The sequence below is a fragment of the Mercenaria mercenaria genome, chromosome 3 (assembly GCF_021730395.1).
Source record: "Mercenaria mercenaria strain notata chromosome 3, MADL_Memer_1, whole genome shotgun sequence".
Classification (NCBI taxonomy): Eukaryota; Metazoa; Mollusca; class Bivalvia; order Venerida; family Veneridae; genus Mercenaria; species Mercenaria mercenaria.
The window spans coordinates 16,988,697-17,010,262 of NC_069363.1; the positions used below are offsets into that span (position 1 = coordinate 16,988,697).

Below are 21,566 nucleotides of genomic sequence, written 5' to 3' on the forward strand. Positions count from 1 at the left end.
CTCAAAATATCAATGGGGCCTTTATGTATGTGTGTACATTTCTTGGAAAACACTTGAATCATTATTACTGCTTCCTAAACAACTTTGATGACCAGTTTCGAAAACTGTGCATATTTATGGTGCAAGATTAATGTATACTGAACCGCTTTAATAACGCAAAACTTTCGAAGGTTTGAGTAACTTCTATGTTAGGCATATGTTTAGAATATTTTTTTTTGTTCTTTTCATTATTGACCTCATATATTTCGAATTTATCCAGACCCTGAAATATTTACACCGTTTCCACGCATGAATGATTTCAAATCTGAATATCAGATATTATATGTAACAGTTATATGTTTGTAATAAAAAATATTGCATCAAATATTTTCACAATATTTTTGGAAGAAACTTTCAAAAAGTGTTGCATTTTTAAAGCTGTGGAGTGTATATTTACGTCACGACTTTTAAATGTATTTTTTTTATATAACGGTCTGTAATTGAAAGTATCATTAACTTTCTAAAAATACTTTTTCCATTAAAGTCACGGAAGCTTAAGCTCTGTGGAAATTGTTGATCCAGCTTACCTGTGCTCGAACCTCTGTGTGTGTGCGTGTGTGTCTTTTCTTTATCCTCACCGCCGGTAAACGATATGGGCGAGCGTATTCTAAGTTGATTGTGCCGTCTAAGTTGTTGTATGTATATTACAGTGCACTCCATGGTGTTCCGGCTTTTGATGATATTTCTAAGCTTATTCTCTTCTAACTTAATGTGTGAATCCCTGTTTTTTAGTGTTGTGCTATGTTTCTGGTACTAAAGCAAAACGGTTTGGTCTGAAGGTCCATCTCGTCACTGAACCCGGCGTTGTTTGTCCCTCCCGGCAAACTGCATGGCCGGCATGATGATCCATAGAAGGCTTCCACCGCCAGACGTCCAAATAGCCTGTCATCTTATGTCCCAGTCCTGAGTGCCCTCGAGTGCTTATATCAGATGTCCTCTTCCATCCTCGACAAACCAACTGAAGTAAACATATTCCAGAAAAAAAATCCCTCCAAGATGGTAATCTGGCATCGAATTAGGAGGGTGTCATGAGATTCTATCCCACCAAACCCTCGGGGCATGGTGCGATTCCAGCACATGACTGCTCGACGAGAATCGCCAACCAATCCCACCACATTGGCTCCTTGAGGAAGGTCAAACACCTAAAACCATGATGAGATGTGCCCTCAGATAATTATCACTAACTCGGACAGCGCGACATATAGCTAGCGATGTATGTGCCTCTGACGCGACGTGCATGCGGCGGTGGCTTGGTCAGAGTGTTCGAACCTGTTTGTTTGTTTGTATGTATGTAAGCTTATTTATAGTCGCCACCGGTAACCTATATGGGCGACTCCTCCAGAAGATTGTTAGTAATGTTAGTGGGAGGATAGTGCAAGATACAGAAGACGCTCTAGATCCAGAAGCTTCCCAGGTTCTTTAGCGTGTCAGGTGTAAAACACCAATACACGGGACTCTTATCCCAATGTTATTTTATTTGGAGGAGCGGGGGCTTGAACTCACGACCCCTGATTTCGTAGTCAGACACTGGACCACTGCGTCCGCTCTAGTGTCCGAACCTGTTAGTTTGTATTACTAGAGATCGATATATTCAGTGATACGATGTACTAATTATATATACGTTTCGATCAAACCTTTATTTTTCTATCTGCATGGTTAAATACCGAGTGATATGTCACTTAATTATCAAAGTTTAAAAAGTTTTATTATTGTCAGGCAATGAGCTCATCTGCATCAGAGACGCAAAGAAAGTTCATACTCTGAAGAATATGTCATTATGTTTCAGTTTTAGATGGTAAATTAATTTGTTTTCTCATTTATTATCTCCCTTTGACCAGATGCATAAAGCTTGGACAAGAATTGCCTTTGTTATCTCAATAACGCATTGATTAACATAAAAAAAAATCTTGAATAATTATACGTTTTTAAGAATATTCCTTAATTTTTTATCGTTTTTCTGAAAAATCTCTATAATATGCAAAAATAGAAAACATACCATACATGTGTTCGATATTTACTGATTAATTAATTAACAGTTTAATCCAGTAGATGATCAACAACTCGTTATTAAATAGGCTACACTAAGACGTATTTCTCTTCTACACAAATTAATCAAACTTGAACTAACAGAAGACCTTTTCTTTGAAATTAGAACTCTTATCACACTTCCAACATCTGCATAATCCGGATTGAATTGTCATCTGATTTGATTGGGATGAGATCAATCAAAGACTGATTGATAAAAAATAAGATTTCTTATTAGAAACGAATATTTAAACAAAAGACGCGTGTCATTTGACATATTGTTTTGTTGCAAGTTTTCCAGATAGCACCGCCTGGTGTCAAACGGGCAATATTTATTGGTAACTGCAATGAATATTAAATAGGATTAGATGCGAGGAAGTGAACAGAGAGGTTGTTTCAATGAATAGGAGCGTGGATCACCTAACCGCTTTAACATCAAAAGTCTGTTAAAAAGTTGTTTTTTTTTTGTTAAACCTCAAGGAACTCTCCCATTATCCCCACGTACTTTAATTAAATAAGTTATGATACATTTAGACTTACAAAGTCTGTTGAGATCAAATAATCTGTAATAATATTAATTTCTTCATACTGACTGATATTTTCTCAGAAAAATATTTTTCTGTCTAGGCTCATCTCAACAGAGACAGAGACAAAAGATATTGTAAATTTTTTCAGAAAGTGGTATCAGAGAGGATTGATTTTATAGCCAAGTGCTTTACATTTAATGACTCTAACGACTGATGACAGTCTATGATACATTGTGTGTTCTAGTTTAGAAAAAAAACTAGTAAAATGCAGAATCCGGCTTAATATGTTGAAGAATCGCCGTTTATTGTGGCTTCCATTCAGGAATGAAATAATGCATGGGCGTGTTTAAATTGTGCGGAGCCAGAACGCATACTTTAAGGACAGCCATATGTATTTCATATATAAATGGAAACTACTATCTAGATTGCGATTTATTCCTGAATCAAAAAGCTTTGCAGTGCCCTACGAAATATAGCCCTAAATTTACCGGTTACTAATATAAAAGTTATATTTGAACTGGAAAATTCATTCTATCACTGAATACTTTTTAGAATGGTGTAGGCAAGCCGAAATTCACTAAACCCTGTTACAGATTTTGCGGATCAAACTGTGAGCACACTTGAATAAGTTCATACTTATCAAAAATGTTCACGCTCAAGACAAAATAAGACTATTTCAGAATGTGGTTTATTTGCTAATATGCGTTTGCAATAAGCAGCTTATTTACTGTAAAAATAAATAACAATTTGTGCAAAGAGGTATACATAACCATGGTGGTGAATATCAAATAACGTTGCTAAAGTGAATCATTAATTAATATTTTTGGTACAAAGACTTAAACTGCATAAATAAGTAAAGAAATTCTCCCCACCGAGAACAATGTTCGGCGAAAGAAAACAAATGTTGATACATGTTGTATATGATCACAAGCCGTCAACACAATCTTTGGAAAAGAATACTATTTATATATAACACATTACTTCTTTAGCTAATCCGTCCATCCGAAAATGCAGATCACTATCGGCAAAATGCAAAGAATATACTAGACGATAACTGCTTTTGTATAATAGCCAATGCGAAAGAGACGGGTGTGTAATCTTCAGTCTTCGTCGCCGAAGCTTTCTCCGTAACATTCCGGCGAAGAACTCATGTCCGATGACATATTAGACCTAATCCTTACATTTTCCATTCGCATAATATCATGTCCACGATTTCTATAGCAAGTGTCATCGTTTTGAACTTTTTCTGTCTCACATCCGTCAGAAATGCAGTCTTTTTCTTGAAATGCCACAACGTTTGAAAGAAGTCTAATGTATCTTATGGCAAAACGTAAAATTTCACTTTTGCTTAATTTCTTATCCGGCGGGTGCGTTGGAAGCAGACGTCTTAATTCCGTAAATGCCGTGTTGACATTCTGTTGGCGCCATCTTTCCCTTGTGTTTGTGTAATTTCTTCGGTTGCTGACTCTACGGTGAGTGCCAGGGTCCACTCGTCTACAAATCTTGTTTCGCAAATCGAGCGGTAAATCAGTATGTGCATCAGACGACACTGACGTCACCGTGGCACGTGGTGACGGAAACACGTGATTTGGTATTCTGTCCAAACAAATAAAATTTGCTTGATTATATTCAGAGTCAAGAAAGACGTTGTCATCATTTTCGTCCCTGTTTTCACAATTTTCATTGTCATCGTCTGTTAAACTGAACGAATCGACTGACATATCGCTCTGATATCGATATTTTTCACGTTGTGTTTCTTCGGAGGATCTCGGTCTTTCGATTATCAAACAAGATTCATTAAGGCTGCCGGCAACCGATAAATCTGACGCAGAAACGATGCTGGAAGCTCGTCGGCGATGAATAGCAGACGACATCTTTGAAACTGTAAAAATTAAGAAATAGGAATATTAGTTTCATATGGTATACGTTTTTTCATCATTAGTTAACATTCAAACAACATAGAAGAGAAGTTTCATTTTTTAAATAACATTTTGTTTTTTATTGTTTATTGTTTTAAAATTTCATATTTACCCCGATATTGATAAAGTCACTGTTGCAATCACACATCATTAACAAGCAACTTATCTATAAGTAAATCAACACGGCACTAAACAATATCACTTATCGTAAAACCTTATTTTACAGTTATCAATTATGCCGTTTTTTATATTAAATATTATTTCACTCGGGGTGCGTGTGATTTTATTTCAGTCTCAAAACGCTCAAACACTCGTCCGTTGTATTCGATTGCATTTCCCACGAAAATCATGCATTCTGAATACATTCCAAGACCCATGTTTATTAGTTATCTAAATGAAGTTTTTTAATCAAAAGTTTAATATTCCGATGACGTATATATGATCTTAACAGATCTGATATTTTGATGTTTCAAGGCAGTGTTTAGACACATTGCAAGGTACTTGTTTATAATTTCAATTTATTTACAGTTTGAAAAATGACAGTTGTGACCCTTAAGAAGTCTGTTATTTTAATTGCTCCCATTCCACGGAGAAAGAAATGCGCAGGCGTATTTAAAATGTATCATTTCAAACGGTTAATTTGCGCTTAAATATTTCTATTTTGACAGGAATGTCTCGAAAGAAATTTAGATGTATGAATCTTATCATAAACGAGTGTCGCACAATTATCTTTGACTCCAATGAAATTAAATATTTTCATGAATTATACATACTGATAGGTTACGTGAAATTTTATCAGTGAGATTTCAACGGCGGTGTTACTGCAAAATGATGTTGTTTACAAAGTTTTTTTTCCTCCAATTATATTATAGTGCATGTATTATCATTTGGATTCTTTTATTACAATAGGTCAAAATTCTCGTTTTGCATTGTATAATTAATGTACTCACAGGAAATGCGGCATTCTATAATAAACCACTGTCTTTCTCAATTCTCAAAAATAATACAGTGATATAATATTTATAATACAACAAGCTATAAAGCACATTTTTAACATTTTTATTTCCGGTAAAACGTACATGAACGCTTTCAAATATCCGTTACTACAAAAATCCCAAACTAAGAGCCATAGTCGCGACAACGTTGTTCTAACGTGCATTCTGTCTGCTAGGCCTTTTTAAATCGTTATAGGCAGTGAAAGAATTCGCAAAATCAGTATAAACATGAGGAAGTTATGCACATTTTAATATTTTATAAAACAATAAGCAGTCATTTTGTTTTCAAGGAATCGCAGAAAATGGCGAATTTCATTTACTTTTATAGAGTCTATAGTTATTAACTGTGTTTCCTCAGTTCTGAACATTCGTTTCTCTACTTTTACCTACTAGAAAGAGAGAAATAAATATTATTTACATTTAAACTCAAGGAACAGAGGAAAATTAATTTATTTAAAATGGTATTTGCTAAATAATTAATTCAGCAGTGTGTAAATGACGTCGTAAAGACTTTGAGATGATTATATCAATGGTTAACCATTTCTTGAACTTCAAACTCCATTTCCTATACATGTATTAGTGTTATGAATGGCTTAACAACGATTTCCATTCGGTAAAGCATGTTCAAATTCTTTTCATTGCAAACTTAACGAATGTACTTTTTTCAAAAATGACACTAGCCTGAAAATTCAGTTGCTCTTATTTCATGTAGAAATATAAAGTTTACATATTTCTTGTTTGACTGGAATATTTCAAAGTACTTTCACATGTATGTATTTCACCAAAATGTCTTACAATTATCCTTGGCTCCAATGAAATTAAATATTTTCGAAGAATCAGCACATAAATCGGTTTCTTGGAATTTTATTTTAGTGTCCTTTTCATTCTATAACTCAAAATAATTTAATAGTGTTTTATTACATGACATCAGAAATAAATGTTCTTTTCATTTTTTTTTTGTCTTATTAGGACAGTTAACATGTATAAAAATAGACCGGTCATTTATCACAAATTATGGTTCCTTTTTTGGTTTACTCTTTCCAAGGATCTTTCACATATTTAATTGACTATAGTTACCGGTACGATATATTTTTAGTTCGACTGAACATTAAAATCGAACATAGAAAAGACGCGCCGGTGAAAATACTGTATCGATTTTTTTGATTTTTTTTTGTAAAACTATAGAAAATAAAAATTGAAGGGTTTGATCGTACTAACTGGTTTAGTTCATGATTTGCACATATCTCGGGAAGCCGGATGGAAGCAGCTTTGCCCACACTCTTTAGAATGAAATCGGGTAAACTGCACTATCGTTTTTGCACCTAAAGACCACAAGTAAAAAATGAAAAATGATATCTATGAAATGTTCATGTTCTATAATTATCAAGAAATGATATGTCAAAATGTATCAGGCATGTTGCAATCCAGGTGTCCTAGAGAAAATTCGTTCTCCCAATGATGGAAATCATACTGGCTTCAGAATGGAAAGCATATGATGAAGTATGACGTATTGGCCCCCGCATCTTCCGTCAATTTTAGAAATCTGACCAGATCATTTCCGGTACATTTCACACATGGGACAAATAAACTGTATCGTGAACAGTCCATATCTGACAGACATACAGACAGACAGATGTGCACACGAACACACACGCACGCACACACGCACGCACACTCACATACATAAAAACAGTGTTTTTTTTTCACAATTACTAGTATATGCTATTTTTGTCTATAAATGGGTTTTGTCATAGTTACTAAATTCAAAAGATGGGTTTTGGGATGACACTCACTGTTTATGTGGCTGGTTAACCTAATCAAGGAAATGGTGTTTTCCAGCTCAGGGTTTGAAAATAACTAATCATGACTAAAATAGACAAAAATAACTCTTCCGACACTTTGCCTTTGAGGCCCATTTTTATGGTTTGAGGCTCCGTAACTGGTATAATACCACCTATTAACCGTATGTAATATTATTATATAATACATTCGATCTGCGTAAAAGTAAAAAAACTGCACTCAAACACCCTGATTAATACATGAAAAAATGAGGACGAAGAAATCGCTTATGTTCGATAAGTATCAAAGACTGGTATGTCAAAATTCATCAGACATGTGGAAAACCAGGTGTCCCAGAGAAAATTACCCATAACATGCAAAATTGTTTAAGGTTCTAGAATGATTGAATTCATACTGGCTTCCGAATGAAAACACAGGATGAAATATGAATCTGATCATTATAACAGATAACACTGTTTCACTGCTATAAATTTGACACAAAGATGATGAAAGAAAGAAGCCAGTTGCTTGAACCTATTCAACCGGCTGTGGAGAGAAATTTTGAAGTCAAACGACGACAATCGAATTATTCTTTGAATATACACTAAAGCCGGAGTTATCAGACACCTGGGTTAACAGAATCCTGGCTTATCCGGCATAGAAGATACATGTAATTCGTTTCAATTTTATACACAAGTCTATCGGTTTTTTTTTTTTTTTTTGGTTTTTTTTTTTTTTTTTAAATTTTGATGCAACTACGTCTGGTTTCACTTACATTACAAAATATGAAAAGATACTAGCACTTAATTCATGTCATGACAGTTTTTCATTAAGTTGTTACTTAATTTAGTGAGTCATGATAATTTTCTATTAAACTGTTACCATTAAGTTTACCTTGCATTACTCAACATTACTCAACTTGAGTTAAGAAGACATGGCAGTTCTCAAGTAAGCTGTTTCTTAAGTTAAGTGATCTATTTTTTTTTAACTCAAAGTGATAAATTAATGGAAACCTTTTCATTAATTTGCCACTTAAGTTGAAAGGGTCAAGACATTTTTCCATTATGTTGATACTTACGTTTAGTAAAGTCACAACTTTTTACCAAGTGTATTAATTGAGGACAGTTTTCCATTAAGTAGCTACTTAAACAATGTACCACAAAGTTGTTACTTAAGTTAATGGGGTCACGAGAATCACTACAGTTTTCCATTAAGTTTTTAACTAAAGTTCAGTGAGTCGTAACTGGTTTATGTTAAGTTGTTACTTAAGTGAGTTGCGAAACTTCCATTGAGTCGCTTCTTAAGTTTAGAGAGTATTAAGATAATATTTGAGCCGCACCTTGAGAAAAGCCAGCATAACGCATTTGCGGCCAGCATGGATCCAGACCAGCCTGCGCATCCGTCAGGATCCATGCTGTTCGCTTTCAAAGCCTATTGCAATTAGAGAAACGCGGATGCGAAGGCTGGTCTTGATCCATGCTGGTCGCAAATGCACTATGTTGGTTTTCTCATTGTGCGGCTCATTTAAATTAAATACGTCACGGAAGTTCTTCTTTTGAGCTGATACTTAAGTTAAGGGAGTTATGACAGTTCTTCAGTAAGTTGATACACTGACATGAACATTCTTCATTATGTTGTTACTTAAGTTTAGTAAGTTATAAAAGTTTACCAGTCAATTGTAACTTTACTTTAGGGAACGTTAACGAGTTTCATAAGTTAAATGAGCCATGGCAGTATTTTACTGAGTTGCTATTTTAGTTAAAGAAATTACAAAAATTCTTCATCATTCTGTTACTTAGGTTAATGAAATCACGACAATTTTTCATAAAGTTGTTACTGGTACAACAGTTACGTAAGTCCTGGCTGATGTCCACTAAGCTATACATCGATTAGATTTTCGTTTTTAACTTTTCTAAGTTCCGTTCATAAAGTCATTTCAAGTTCATTTTTTGTTTATTCCAGCGTATGAGTCTATTTTTTTTTTTTTAAAAAAACATTAATAGAAGTATCGTATAAATACATGACAAACAAAAATGGCTGAATTTATTCAGTAAAATATTTTTGAAAAGGAAATTGTTTTTAACTGTTTTCAGTGGTTTTATCAGATTACAAGTAAAACAGTAACTGTTGAAAAAAATGAAATGTATCGTACACTGGTTTTGCAGGTCAAATGGGTTTAACCTGGTTAAAACTATTTTTTTTTAAAACATGAAATATAAAGAAAATGTGTTTGTTTCATTAAAATACCGTTTACCCGTTAAGAACAGACTATAAACTGAAACAAACAAATAGCATCTATATAATTTATTTTACGAGCCATTAGACGAAGTTAGTTTTATATTTTATAACAATGTTTATATCAGCTCTGTTTCTTTTTATAACAGACTGTAGCCGTGCTCCACATGTGGACATAGCACATGTGTATAGTATAACAATCAACCCTGAAGAGCTCATTTAAGGAATCCAATTCTTTAGAAACGGCATGCTTACTGGAAACTGACACCAGATTTTATGAAACCATAGCTTACCAATTAAGCGTTATATCAATCATTTTTCAACACCATTTATATGAGTGTTTATTTCTCTTCAGCACATACAAACAATTAACAACGCACCTGTAGTCAAAACAGATTTTTGTCATCGTATCATGATATCGCGGCACGAGAAAGAACATTAGTTCACATATATGAATTGATAAGACCGTGCAAATTAATTTCTAATGATTCCCGTACATGAAACAGCAGTCAATGGAATCATCTGTAGACTTGATCACTCCAGATAGGACAAAATAGAACAGAACTGCAGAATCTACCTTGTTCTTCTATGTCACCTTTTTATAGCAATCAAAATTCAATATTCTATTATTTCTTAAAAAACCTAATTAATACTGTCGTGACTGTTACTAGTAATTTTGTTAACGTTGATTCTATTACTACAGAATTCAACGCTCGCCGTCTCTCCTATTTTCCCGCGGAACTTATTCTTAAGTCCATTTTTCCCGCGGAACTTATTCTTCAAGTCCATTTTTTTCCCGCGGAACTTATTTTTCAAGTCCATTTTTCTCAGCGGAACTTATTTCTCAAGTGTAATGAAATTGCTAGGTAGTCCCGCTGTACACATGGTAGACAGGACTTTGTTCAAAACCATTCTCCAACTTTATAACTCGTAAATAATTTTTAAAGTGTGTTTACGCATGAATGACGTGCTGAACACAGCTGAAAAAGCGACAGTTGGACAATCAAGCAAATCTCCTAAACCGCTTAATTTTTTTTCTCACGGAACTGACGCAGATTTCTGTTTGATATATTTTGTGTTGTTTTTCTTTACTATTGTTAACTTAATCAAAAAATAAAAATAAATAAATATCTTCGCTAATGACGTGTTATTCTTTAAATCAAAATAAGTTGTTTACATGGTTATTGAAATACAAAAATGTAGTTACAATCTTGTTTGAAAAGTTTAACAGTCGTCACTTAGCAACGAAATATCAAGTTTAAAAATGGAAAAAAATCACTAATTGTATATACACAGATACATGTATATATTGTCAAGAATGGAAAAAAAGTGTTCAACATCATAGCTGTCACGAATATTTTTATTTTAGGGGCAAAGAAAAATATTTATACATAAAAAAATCAACTGATGAAATAATTCCCTGTATTGTTCAAATAACCACGTCTAAAAACTAATACTCACAATTTTCCTTTCCATGCGACCAATAAAATAGTTTTTCAAAAAAAAACTGTCTTTGTTTCCTATTGTTTACACAGATAAAAGCATCAAACCAGGATGTGACTGAAAATTAAACACCAACTTTTCAAAGTGTCTTACTTTTTTATCAAAAATGAGATGTTTACACGAATACTGACGTGGTTACGAAAGTGTGTTTGAAAAAAGTGAGATCGTGCATCATGCATCAGATCTCGTTCACAATCATACCTTTGTCAAAACATTTATCTTGCACGGAATCTCTTTTCCCTGGAAATTGAAATGGTTTTCTTAAACATAAAATAAAATAATCTCTAAATTATGCTTTAAATTAAATAAAACGTCAGTTAATGCCAGTACAGATTTAAATTTTGTAATCTTGCGAAAATTTACGGACGTGAATACGTAAATAGTAGATATGGATTCGGCTAGGTGAAGATGCGGTGTCGATGTTGGTTCGATTCTCGACATGTATACTCAAATCTATGAAAAGCCGCTTGTTTTGCAAGTGACATCAAAATACTAAAATATTTGTCGATGCGGTATATGACCAAAAATCTTCATTACAATAACAAATGATAGAAAATATATTTGCGTAAGGTCTCGATGTGTCATATCCTGAATCCTAAGCAAAATGTTGGGTTCAAATTATTTTGGATGGTCGCATTTCACAGCGATGCACGTGTTGTACAATGTACGCTATTTTTTTTTATTTCACACCAAGTTTTATTAAAACGATGAAACAAGTTTATGTTGCACCTTTTTGAAGAACATTTAAAGTAAACATTAATGAAATATTTTCCATCTTAAAAACTAAACCTCGCAATGACAAAAACTGTCTAGGTACAATAATTTGCCATTTTTGCTTGTTCAAAAGGAAACCGTAAATACTTACATAGATCTACATATATTTAATTAAGGGAAACAAATCATACAGATCCCACTAAATGCGCGTATACAATGTATATACACATAACGTGTCTAGCACATATAGAGTATAATGAGAGTAGAAATGGTCCGCTAACAATCTACAGACTATAAAGACATTTCAATGACGAATATATCAGACAAAACACACTACAAATGCGTAGCTTTAATCTTGTGAGCACCCAAACAACAAAAAGGCTTTAAAAATAAATGTCAATTGATGACAAAAAGAACTGATGCAAAGATAAAGAAAAACACAAAACGAACTTCTTGTGATTTAAGACGCAGACCAAATTATTTCAGTTAAACAAAGAAGCGGTAGAGTGCGACAACTTGAAAGTATTCAAGACTGAAGTACGCCTAATTCCTTATCAGATAGCAATCGTATAATGTCTGTATAATTTGCAGATGAAACCTTATACAGTACTACTTCAGTTCTTTAATAAAGCAGCTATTCATAAATCTTGCGCATTATGTTTTTAAATAAATATTTCTTTTTTTTTCTTTCACGTATTCGTTCTTACAAAAAGATTAGTTTTGACTCGCATCCAGATTAACGTCAAAGTGTCACGTATATTTCCTAAATCAGATTAAAACGTTCGTGGATCATAAATTTTATAAAGCTAAATGGATATGATTTAAGTTAATATTGTCCATGTACATTACAAAGAACATCTTAAATGATAATTATTTGTCATGTAGTTTTCATCACAAATTTATTGTCTCGCATGTTTATGCATATAACAATTTCACATCGAATATGAAAATCGTATGTATAGTTTCTGAAATGCCATGAATCATATGTGACATATACCGACAAAAAATGTTTTCTAGATATAAATCTGAAGGCAAATTTCTTCAAAAACGTATTTTGCATTTCATACGTTTTATACGTACACGGCAAGCATAGTAATTGTTTTAAAAAAAACGGTTTCATTCCCTTTCTTACTTTAGTAATGAGTAGAATATGAAAGCTAGAAAAGCAAAGAAACCTAGCTAAATAATTTAAAAAAAAAACATCTTAAGTGTTCAAAAATTATTTCTCTAAATTCATATATTGAAAAAAGTGCCATTCATTAGTTTATATGATTTTGAATAAATATATGCATAAACTGAAACCTCAATACTTCTTGAAAAAGATAAATAAAACTGAAAAAACTGAACAATACTTACTTTTTATAAGAAAACTATCATTACAGAAAATAGCGTATACTCCGGTGCTTTAGATTTCTACACCATATTAATTTTACATCCATCGTCCAAGCTCCGCAGCAGAATCTGATCACGTGACCAACAACCGCAGCCAATCGCAAGAGAATATTACAATAATAGCATTCATTTCATTCTGTCTGTTGAGAAAAAATATCAAACAAAATAACCATTCATATCTTCGAAGCACATATCAAATCTTTCATCTTTCTACGTATTTTGGCAAAGAATAAGGATAAAATTGAGTTTTATCCACATGTTTAATTCCCTCGAAAAAAATGTTTTTATTTCAACAAGTTAAAATAAATATAATGCTACATATTTAAAATTATGTGTACCATTCTATGTCGAAGGAAATAGAATAAAAAAAAAGTATTGAAATGATTGAAAACTTCATCTACATTTGTTAAAGAGTTAAGAAAATTACTCTCAGCAAAAGAAAAAAAATGCAGATTTAAAATTTCAAGTGCATAGAAGTCCTATTTTGAAGGATTTCATAGAAGTCTTCTCCTTTCAAAATATTTGCACAGCTTCAAATTGTTTTTCTTTTTTTCAAATATTTGAGCCTTTTCATTGGTTGGATCCTTCAGCAAGCCGGATGGTTCAAGTGTTATAGTAAAGGGCGACATCCTAAAATGGTTCTTGTTTACGTACTTCACTGTTGATTTTAATGAATACCGGAAATAAAGATGCTCGTCTTATTATCATTTTGTAAGTGGATTTTGAGTGAAGGGTCAATAGGCCGATGAAAGTTGTAACAAGTGATTTAATACATTTAACTTCCGAATTTCGACCCATTTTAAACGATCTGAAACGAACTTCTTCACATCTTAAGATGATATTTGTTCAAGATAGCAAGTGAAAAGTGAATGAATGCCTTTTCGATTCACATCAAACCATACAGGTCCAACTTCACTTATTGCTATTTACTCAATATATATATTCTGTATAAAATAGACATAGTTCGACCTGCTGTCACATACTGCTGGACCCATGCCACAGCACAAGTGCGGGTACCGGATTTTGATAATAATTATGACCCGATAAATAAAAACAGGTTTTCAACCCAAACCAAGTCCAAATGAAAAATATGCATTGAAATTTGAGCCGGGCGTCAGCACACTTTGACGTAGCCACTGAACTCTGACGCGGGCGTCGCACCTTTTCAATATAATCACAACAAATGTCGACTTATGATCTACTTTTGGAAAGTGTCATTGTACCATTGTCCATTCGATGAGCCACTTACTTCTCTCTTTGTGCTACCAATGTGATGTCCACGAAGGATCGCTTTAATCTCAGGAAATACGCGGAATTCCATCGGCGCAAGGTCGGACGGGTAGAGTGGACGATCAAGCAGTTTCAGATAATAATAATTTTGTAAAATGGTTATAACACATAGCGCTATGTTTTAACCAAATTTCACAAATTTTGGATAAGTCATTATACTTATGATTTTACAATGAAATTCCACGAAATTTCCGAACAACATTCTTAGAATTACATGGCAATTAAAATGATGTGACCTGGTTCTACTATTAAATTGAGAATACAACCTTCTCTTTCATCTTTGTTACATAAGATGTCATAATACAGCCACAGTTAAATTCAAATGAAAACCTCTCTTACGCATACCTCTGTGATCATCTGAAGGGGAAAATAGTGTCTTATAAACCGGCAGATGGTCCCCGTGCCGGTTCCCTTATTTCCTTTATGCCTTTACATTTTGAGGAAGCAGTATTTCCATAGAGCGGACGAACTTGTCAGTCGGTAAGACTGTCTAGCTATGAAACTATAGGGATCGTGTGTTCAAGCCGCCGTACACCAATTAAAGAATTAATAATATTGGGATAAGAGTCCCGCTCATGAGTATTTTACAACAAAGAAGCTGTTTTCTGTATCTGTCACTAGACTCCCAGTAACATTACTAACAGTGTTCTGGAGGAGAAGTTCATATGGAATACCCGTGGCGATAAATAAGCTTACAGACAATATGATTTTCGTTTGATTCTCAGAGTCTGAGAATTTCAGTCCCATGTAGGCACCTTTACCTTTGATAAGAATTGCGCATAGCATTCATGTTGTCTTTTAGTTTTTACATTTTGTTTAAAAAGGATCTAAATGTCGCTTTTATAAAATTGTTTTAAGAATAAAGTTTTACAAAAATATTTCATTTTCCTCCTTGTTCTCTATTTCTTGATCAAAGATTGCGATAGCGATGTCCTGAAACAACCTCACTACTTAGAAGCCTTTAAATGTGTATCAACAGATCTGGTACGCTGAACGTAAAATCAAACGCTTCGAAAAATACGCCGAGTTAAATATTGATATTTATCCTACCCTTATACAAGATATAGCACAATATCACCCTGCCTAATAAACTTTGCTTTATTCAGTCAGTGTCAAAATATCACTTTTGCGGGAAATTTTGAAATCATATATTTTATCAAAATTTTAAACTGAAACCGATACTATTGTATTGGAAATGTTTGAATTTAGAAAATGAGTGGTCAAATTATAGGTTGTTTTTCAGAAACAAAAAAGTTATTGCTATTTTTCACTTTTACGGCACTTCAGCCGGAAATTTTGAAAACATATTTTTTCCGAATTTTTCAATGAAACCGTTATCATTGTATTGGAAATGTTCTAACTAAGAAAATAAGTGGTAATATCAAAAGTTTTTATCCAGAAACAAAAAAGTTATTGCATTTTTTCTATTTTATCCGCAAATTTTATTGCACTTGCAAACGTTATATATGACGTCAAGTCTGCACGCTGTCGGTCTTTCCAACGACTTTTGCCCCAATATTCTTAGCACGTAGGATAAATAGAATATTAGATTACTGTCTGAAAAATTTAAATTTATTAGGCTCGTCTACGAAAATATATAAGGCTCGGCAGCAGCCTCGCCTAATATATTTTCTTCAACTCGCCTAATAAATTTAAATTTATCCGACAGTAACCTTATATTCTCTATTTTTACAACTGCCAAAATATGTAAATATAAATGCAAGGTTGGCTACTAAGAATAAACTATCCTGGTTGTTGCCACTGGTACCAGCGAGATAAAATGATAATACGAAAATCAAGCAAAGGCTGAATTTGAAAGCGGTGACACTTTGGAACCGACTAGGCCAAACTTGACCAAATCGGGACGCCGATACCGACGCCGACACAGACGAGTGGGTGAGTGCAAAAGCTCCACTATCTGAAAAAGAAATCGAAAAGTCGAGCTAAAAGTGATTTCCAATATAAATTCTGAAGCAAATAGACCTTTGTTGCGTTCAGTGCTGGAAGTTCTGATTATATTCATTTTTCCGGAAAAAAAACTTGGAGGTAATACACATTGTCTGGATATACACACACAGCAGCTACTGATTAAAGACAATATAAAGCATATATTACAGTTTTCATTTTGCTGCGCGATCATTCACTTAACGTGATAGTAATAATTCAGAGAATTTGTTCTTTTCAAAATACTGTAGGAATGAAATATTAATGTAGGAATATGTAGATATTTTTTGCGTCTTTGTTGTAAGTTTTGTTTAAAATGACATAAAATCTTATAATGCAATTCATGTGTTGCATGTAGATGTTTTTGTTTTGGCATGTAGAACGCAGTCATGTAATAAAATTGTTCACAATTGTTACATGGAGGTCAGAACATGAGAATCTCTATGGATCAATATTTTTTCTTCATTATTTATTATTGTTATTATCATTATTTTGCATACATGTGAAGTTAGACATGCTGACAAAAGAACTGGAGTTGTCAACCCTTTTTCTTTTATCATGCATATACGAAATCCCGTTAAATTTCGTTCGCCATTTGTATGCATGATGCCATATATGGTCATATGAAAAAAAAAATGCGAATGATGATCGACAAAAATGCGTGCAAGACATGCCTGCTTTGTTTATCATTTCACATCGTTTACATGAAATACTCAGTGCACCGGAACAAAATAAGTATTCTATGTATGCGATGCTTGTTTCGGAAAGTTACTTTATGTCCGTAGATTGCCGAATCAGTGCATTAAAACCAGATTACGTTTTCAGTCATTACTGGTCTATTACGTTAAAAGTACGTTAACAATATGTCTATAACACTTTTATATTTCAAAGTAAGTTGAACATTTTCTAAGAGCGATAACATCAAAGCGACAATTTTGTTTTTTAGTTTCTTGCCTTTTAGCATCTTGTCACCACTACTGCACACACCCTGCCTCCCCCACCCACTTTAATTTTGCTTTTTCTTTGTTTCCTTTAGATCATTGCATCCGTCCTCCTCTGATATAACCGTTTGGGCGTATATTGCCGAGCTCTTGTTCCTAAAATAATGCTAATATATACATAGGCACTTGTTATCTCGTTATGAAAACATATAACAAATGAGGCATTATGTTTGTTTGTGATAACGCGAAATAAAAATAATATCCAACTGTATGCATGTTTATTTCATTAATTGCAACGTTTCATGCTGCTACATAGTTGTGTATATATAGATATCTAGGACAAAAATGCAATTTAGGCTACTTCTGACTGCATCATTCTCTTCTTCTTCTTCTTCTTCTGTCTTTATCTTCCCGTATGGAATAAATGTGAATACACGTATTTATAAACTGTCCACATAAAGATACTCTAATATCGATTAATCCAAAACCAAAACCATGAATAACACATCCACTAAATTTGTACATATATAATCACTTGTTTCGATTCTCAGATAAAAAAAATATGGCGGTTTCTCGCCGGAAGCTCGGATGTCAGAGTACTTTCTTTTAGGTTTCTTAATAGCTGCATACTATGAAGGCCACAAAACAAATCTCTTGCAATGGAATTCTAGACTTTTCAACTCTTTCCAATTTCACACCGCGAAACAGATGTGTACAGTCAATAATAACTTGCAACTTTTCTTCAATGTCCAGATTGCACCATTGTTGATTAAGTTGCCGTGAGTCAAATTCAAATTCAATGTCACTGATAATAGGCTGACGAATGGATTGTAAGTAACCACAGTGAAGTATAAAATGTTCAAAAGTCTCGGCCTCTTCGTTACACATGAGGCAGAGTGGATTAAGCCTAATCTGATTTTGGCTGAACACACTCCTATTGCTTTGTAATATGTATGTTCCGGATGCTATTTTCAATTTTACAGGAAATCTTGTGATATCGTGAGATGATCTTAAAGGAATTCTAATCAGAGGATGTGGTTTTCCAGGTTGAAATAAATCACAGTTTACGAACTTCAAACTTTTACTGTAACTAGCAAGGGCGAGTATTTCGACTTTCCAGTTGTCATTAACAACCTTATTAACACCATGATAACTTCTGAATTGGAGGATCAAGTTATTCATCGTGAATATTTTCTTAATCTCAATGAACCAGCCATTACGTTTCATGGATTAAACACAAAATTGTCTTCTAGCAACGGCCTTTTCAACTGACTGGTCATTTTGTAAACAAATGTTATTAAACAGAACCAATGCATTCTAATGTATTTGTGACTCGACCGGAAGAAATCCTGACAGAATATAGACAGCTGAATCAGCAGTATTGGTCGGTACAGATAAAACGTGTTTCAGAAGCCTCTTTTGATAAATTACAACCGTTCAAAGTATATTCCCTTTGGAAGTATCACCTCAATACCCTAGGTTAATACTGGCACAACATATAACTGTATCAGATGTAACATCAAGTAAAGGTCCATGCCATTATGACCGTGTAATCCTGACGGCATAAAACTACATCGTTCTATTAGCCTTTGAAATGTTTTTATCAACAAATCTCACTACTGGTTGCACTAATTGTTATTGACCTCTTGATCCCAAAATGCGTAGAAGACGTTATATGCTTAATCTCATTATCATAAACAGTGTAAGTTCCAGTTAAAAGATTGTTCAAGAACTCAGATTTACGGGGGTGTACCCTTAAGGCTTCAGTTTTCTTTGATTGAAGAGTGTACTTTTCCATTTTTGAAAATTCTTTAGCTATGCTGATTAAAACTTGTGTATGAGCAGTTAAACTTGAATTCAAGTGATGTCATCAGCGCATACGCTGGCGTTACATCTCACAGTTCCAATGTTAGATCTAATTTCTGTAGCTGCTAAAGATTTCAACAAATTAAGGGGTTTACATAAACTTTATATAAATCTGCACTTCAGATTCCACCTTGTTTAACACTGAAGACATCAGTTAATTTATTATTCCATTTGACCACACTGGAAGTTCTTTCATGAAGACTCTTCAAAAGTGTCCAATGATTGTCTTGTATACCGATTTGATACATTCGACGTGGAAGATGATCATGGCATACAACATCAAATGCTAACTTTGCGTACAGAAAGGTAATATCAATAGCAGTATTGTCGTCTTTGGAGTTTCTGGGAATTTCCTCAACAATAATGGTTGCATGAAGTATTCTTTGTAAATCCACGCTGATAAGGACTATGACAAATCTTAATCAGTACGGCTATACGCTGCTTCATTATAGATTCTATGATTTTCACGAGTTATACCTCTATGGTTAGTCAAATCATTGCATGATCCTTTATTCTTGAATACAGAAGATAAAACACCAATTTTCAGGACAGATGAAATTTCAACCTTATCGAAAATATAGTTAATAATCTGTAGTAGCATCACATGAAGATCTTCCCCACCAAACTGACAGATCGTAAAAGGCTGTAGCTTAACCAACATTTATGGAGCTAATTGCATATTTCATCCATGCTAACTTGATTGACTTTATTGCTAGAAACAATCTGTTGTATTTGGATAATTTCACTGTCATAGGTTTGAGTTTCACATTCAACAGCCAGGGCTTGATAATGTTCATAAAAACCATCAATCACGGAAGCAGCACCATTGTATACAGTACCATTTACATGTAGCATATCCATATCATCAGAGGATTTACATTTTTGTTTATTTACCAGATTGTTAAATAACTTTGGATTTTTGAACCGCGTATTTAGAATTTCTTCATGTTCATTTTTTTTACGTCTTGCCTTCTCAATTCTACATGTAGATCTAAATATTTTTTCTGCGATTTCATAGTACAATACCGTGAATCATTTAGCTCCCGTGGTCTGCCTTCCGCGTTCCGTGCTTTATACGATTTCCGTAACAGTTTTAGTGCTTTAGCTATAATATCCTGGTTCCAGACTCTCAATTTCGGGTTAGAATTCAGTCTTTTTGATTTAACTTTGAAATTCTTCATTGTTTTTGTAATGATTGCCAAGAAAGATAGGACAAACTTAGAAACACTTTCAGGATCCTTAAAATCCATGAATTTAAGATAATTTAGGTTTTGTGTAATCATGGCTGCATATTCTTCCTTATCTACCTTATCCCATCTAATTCTCGGGGTGTAGTATTTCACTTCTTTTTTTTAGTTTCAGTTTTCATAAATGAACTTTTTTTACAGATATTGTTATTGAGTAGTGATCAGAACAGTTACTAATTATATCTTTCAACACTATTTTTGTACCAAAAGAGTCATTTGCTAGAGGCTTAAAAAATAGTCTATTTCAGTGCATTCATCACCTCTTGGGCTCAAGTATGTTTTTCCACTAATATCAAATTCCAGTAATAGAGCATGTATTTTTAGCGTTTATCTTTACAATAACTGTACATCTTTGATAAATCTACATTCAAGTCTCCACCAATCAATATACTGTGACTGTTCCTATATTTCAGACAAATAACACGCAGTAATTCTAAATTATCTTCAAAATTTAACTCAAGAGTGGGAGGTTCCTCTTGATGGCATATAAACAGATGATCAACAAATTATACAAGTCGGACTTAAATTCAATGCAAATAATCCTCTCATTTCCATCAGGAAGCACTGTTACTAAATTGTCAATGTCTATACTCCACATGGGCGTAGGAGCGAGTTTAACTTTGGGGGGCCAAACCTTTTCGACCGGCGGTTTGTGGGGGGTGGGGGGTGGGGGTTAGCGGCAAAGTATCCTCAGTGCATTATTCGTGACAAAGCCTCAAAGCCTTGTACAGGGATTAATTGGGCCATAGGCCCCTCAAACCTTTATGTTTTAGCAATCATTGAGTTATTCTGATGATACACATACGACTAGGCACTGGACTGTCTTAATCAATCATATTATGTATTGTTCTAATTAAGTGTGCCATTTTTTACATTCTTCTGTTGAAGCCCTGGACATACAATCAGTTAGCACTGCATTTGTCTAATTGTGGTATAAAGTTATGGAAATATTATTTCCCTTGAATGGACAATGAAAAACAAAAAAAATACATAACGTTTACATGCGTAAACAGGCTTAATAGTTAGGCCTACATTGATTTTGCAGACGCTCAAACCGGAACTGTAGTGATTGCGCTCAGTGATATATTATCTTTATAAAATGTAAACGATTCTTGGCGTGGCGCGTACAGATTTCAGTACTCACACTACG

General features: G+C 33.8%; 1 protein-coding gene across 6 annotated transcripts; it reads right to left on the reverse strand.

Moving 5' to 3' along the window:
- Positions 1-3,265: 3,265 nt before the first annotated feature.
- Positions 3,266-13,629, reverse strand: LOC123525362 (T-cell acute lymphocytic leukemia protein 1 homolog). 6 transcript variants are annotated; one of them, XM_053537931.1, is made up of 3 exons: positions 13,093-13,629; positions 11,224-11,262; positions 3,266-4,473 (listed from the first exon to the last, which is right to left on the reverse strand). In XM_053537931.1, exon 3 carries the CDS (start codon positions 4,463-4,465, stop codon positions 3,692-3,694), a length of 774 nt encoding a protein of 257 aa, XP_053393906.1. In that variant the 5' UTR covers positions 4,466-4,473; positions 11,224-11,262; positions 13,093-13,629; the 3' UTR covers positions 3,266-3,691. The 6 variants fall into 6 exon arrangements, with proteins under 6 accessions (XP_053393906.1, XP_045160280.1, XP_045160283.1 ...); XM_045304345.2 differs by lacking the exon at positions 11,224-11,262 and having other exon boundaries at positions 13,093-13,626; XM_045304348.2 differs by lacking the exons at positions 11,224-11,262; positions 13,093-13,629 and adding an exon at positions 10,981-11,108.
- Positions 13,630-21,566: the final 7,937 nt, after the last annotated feature.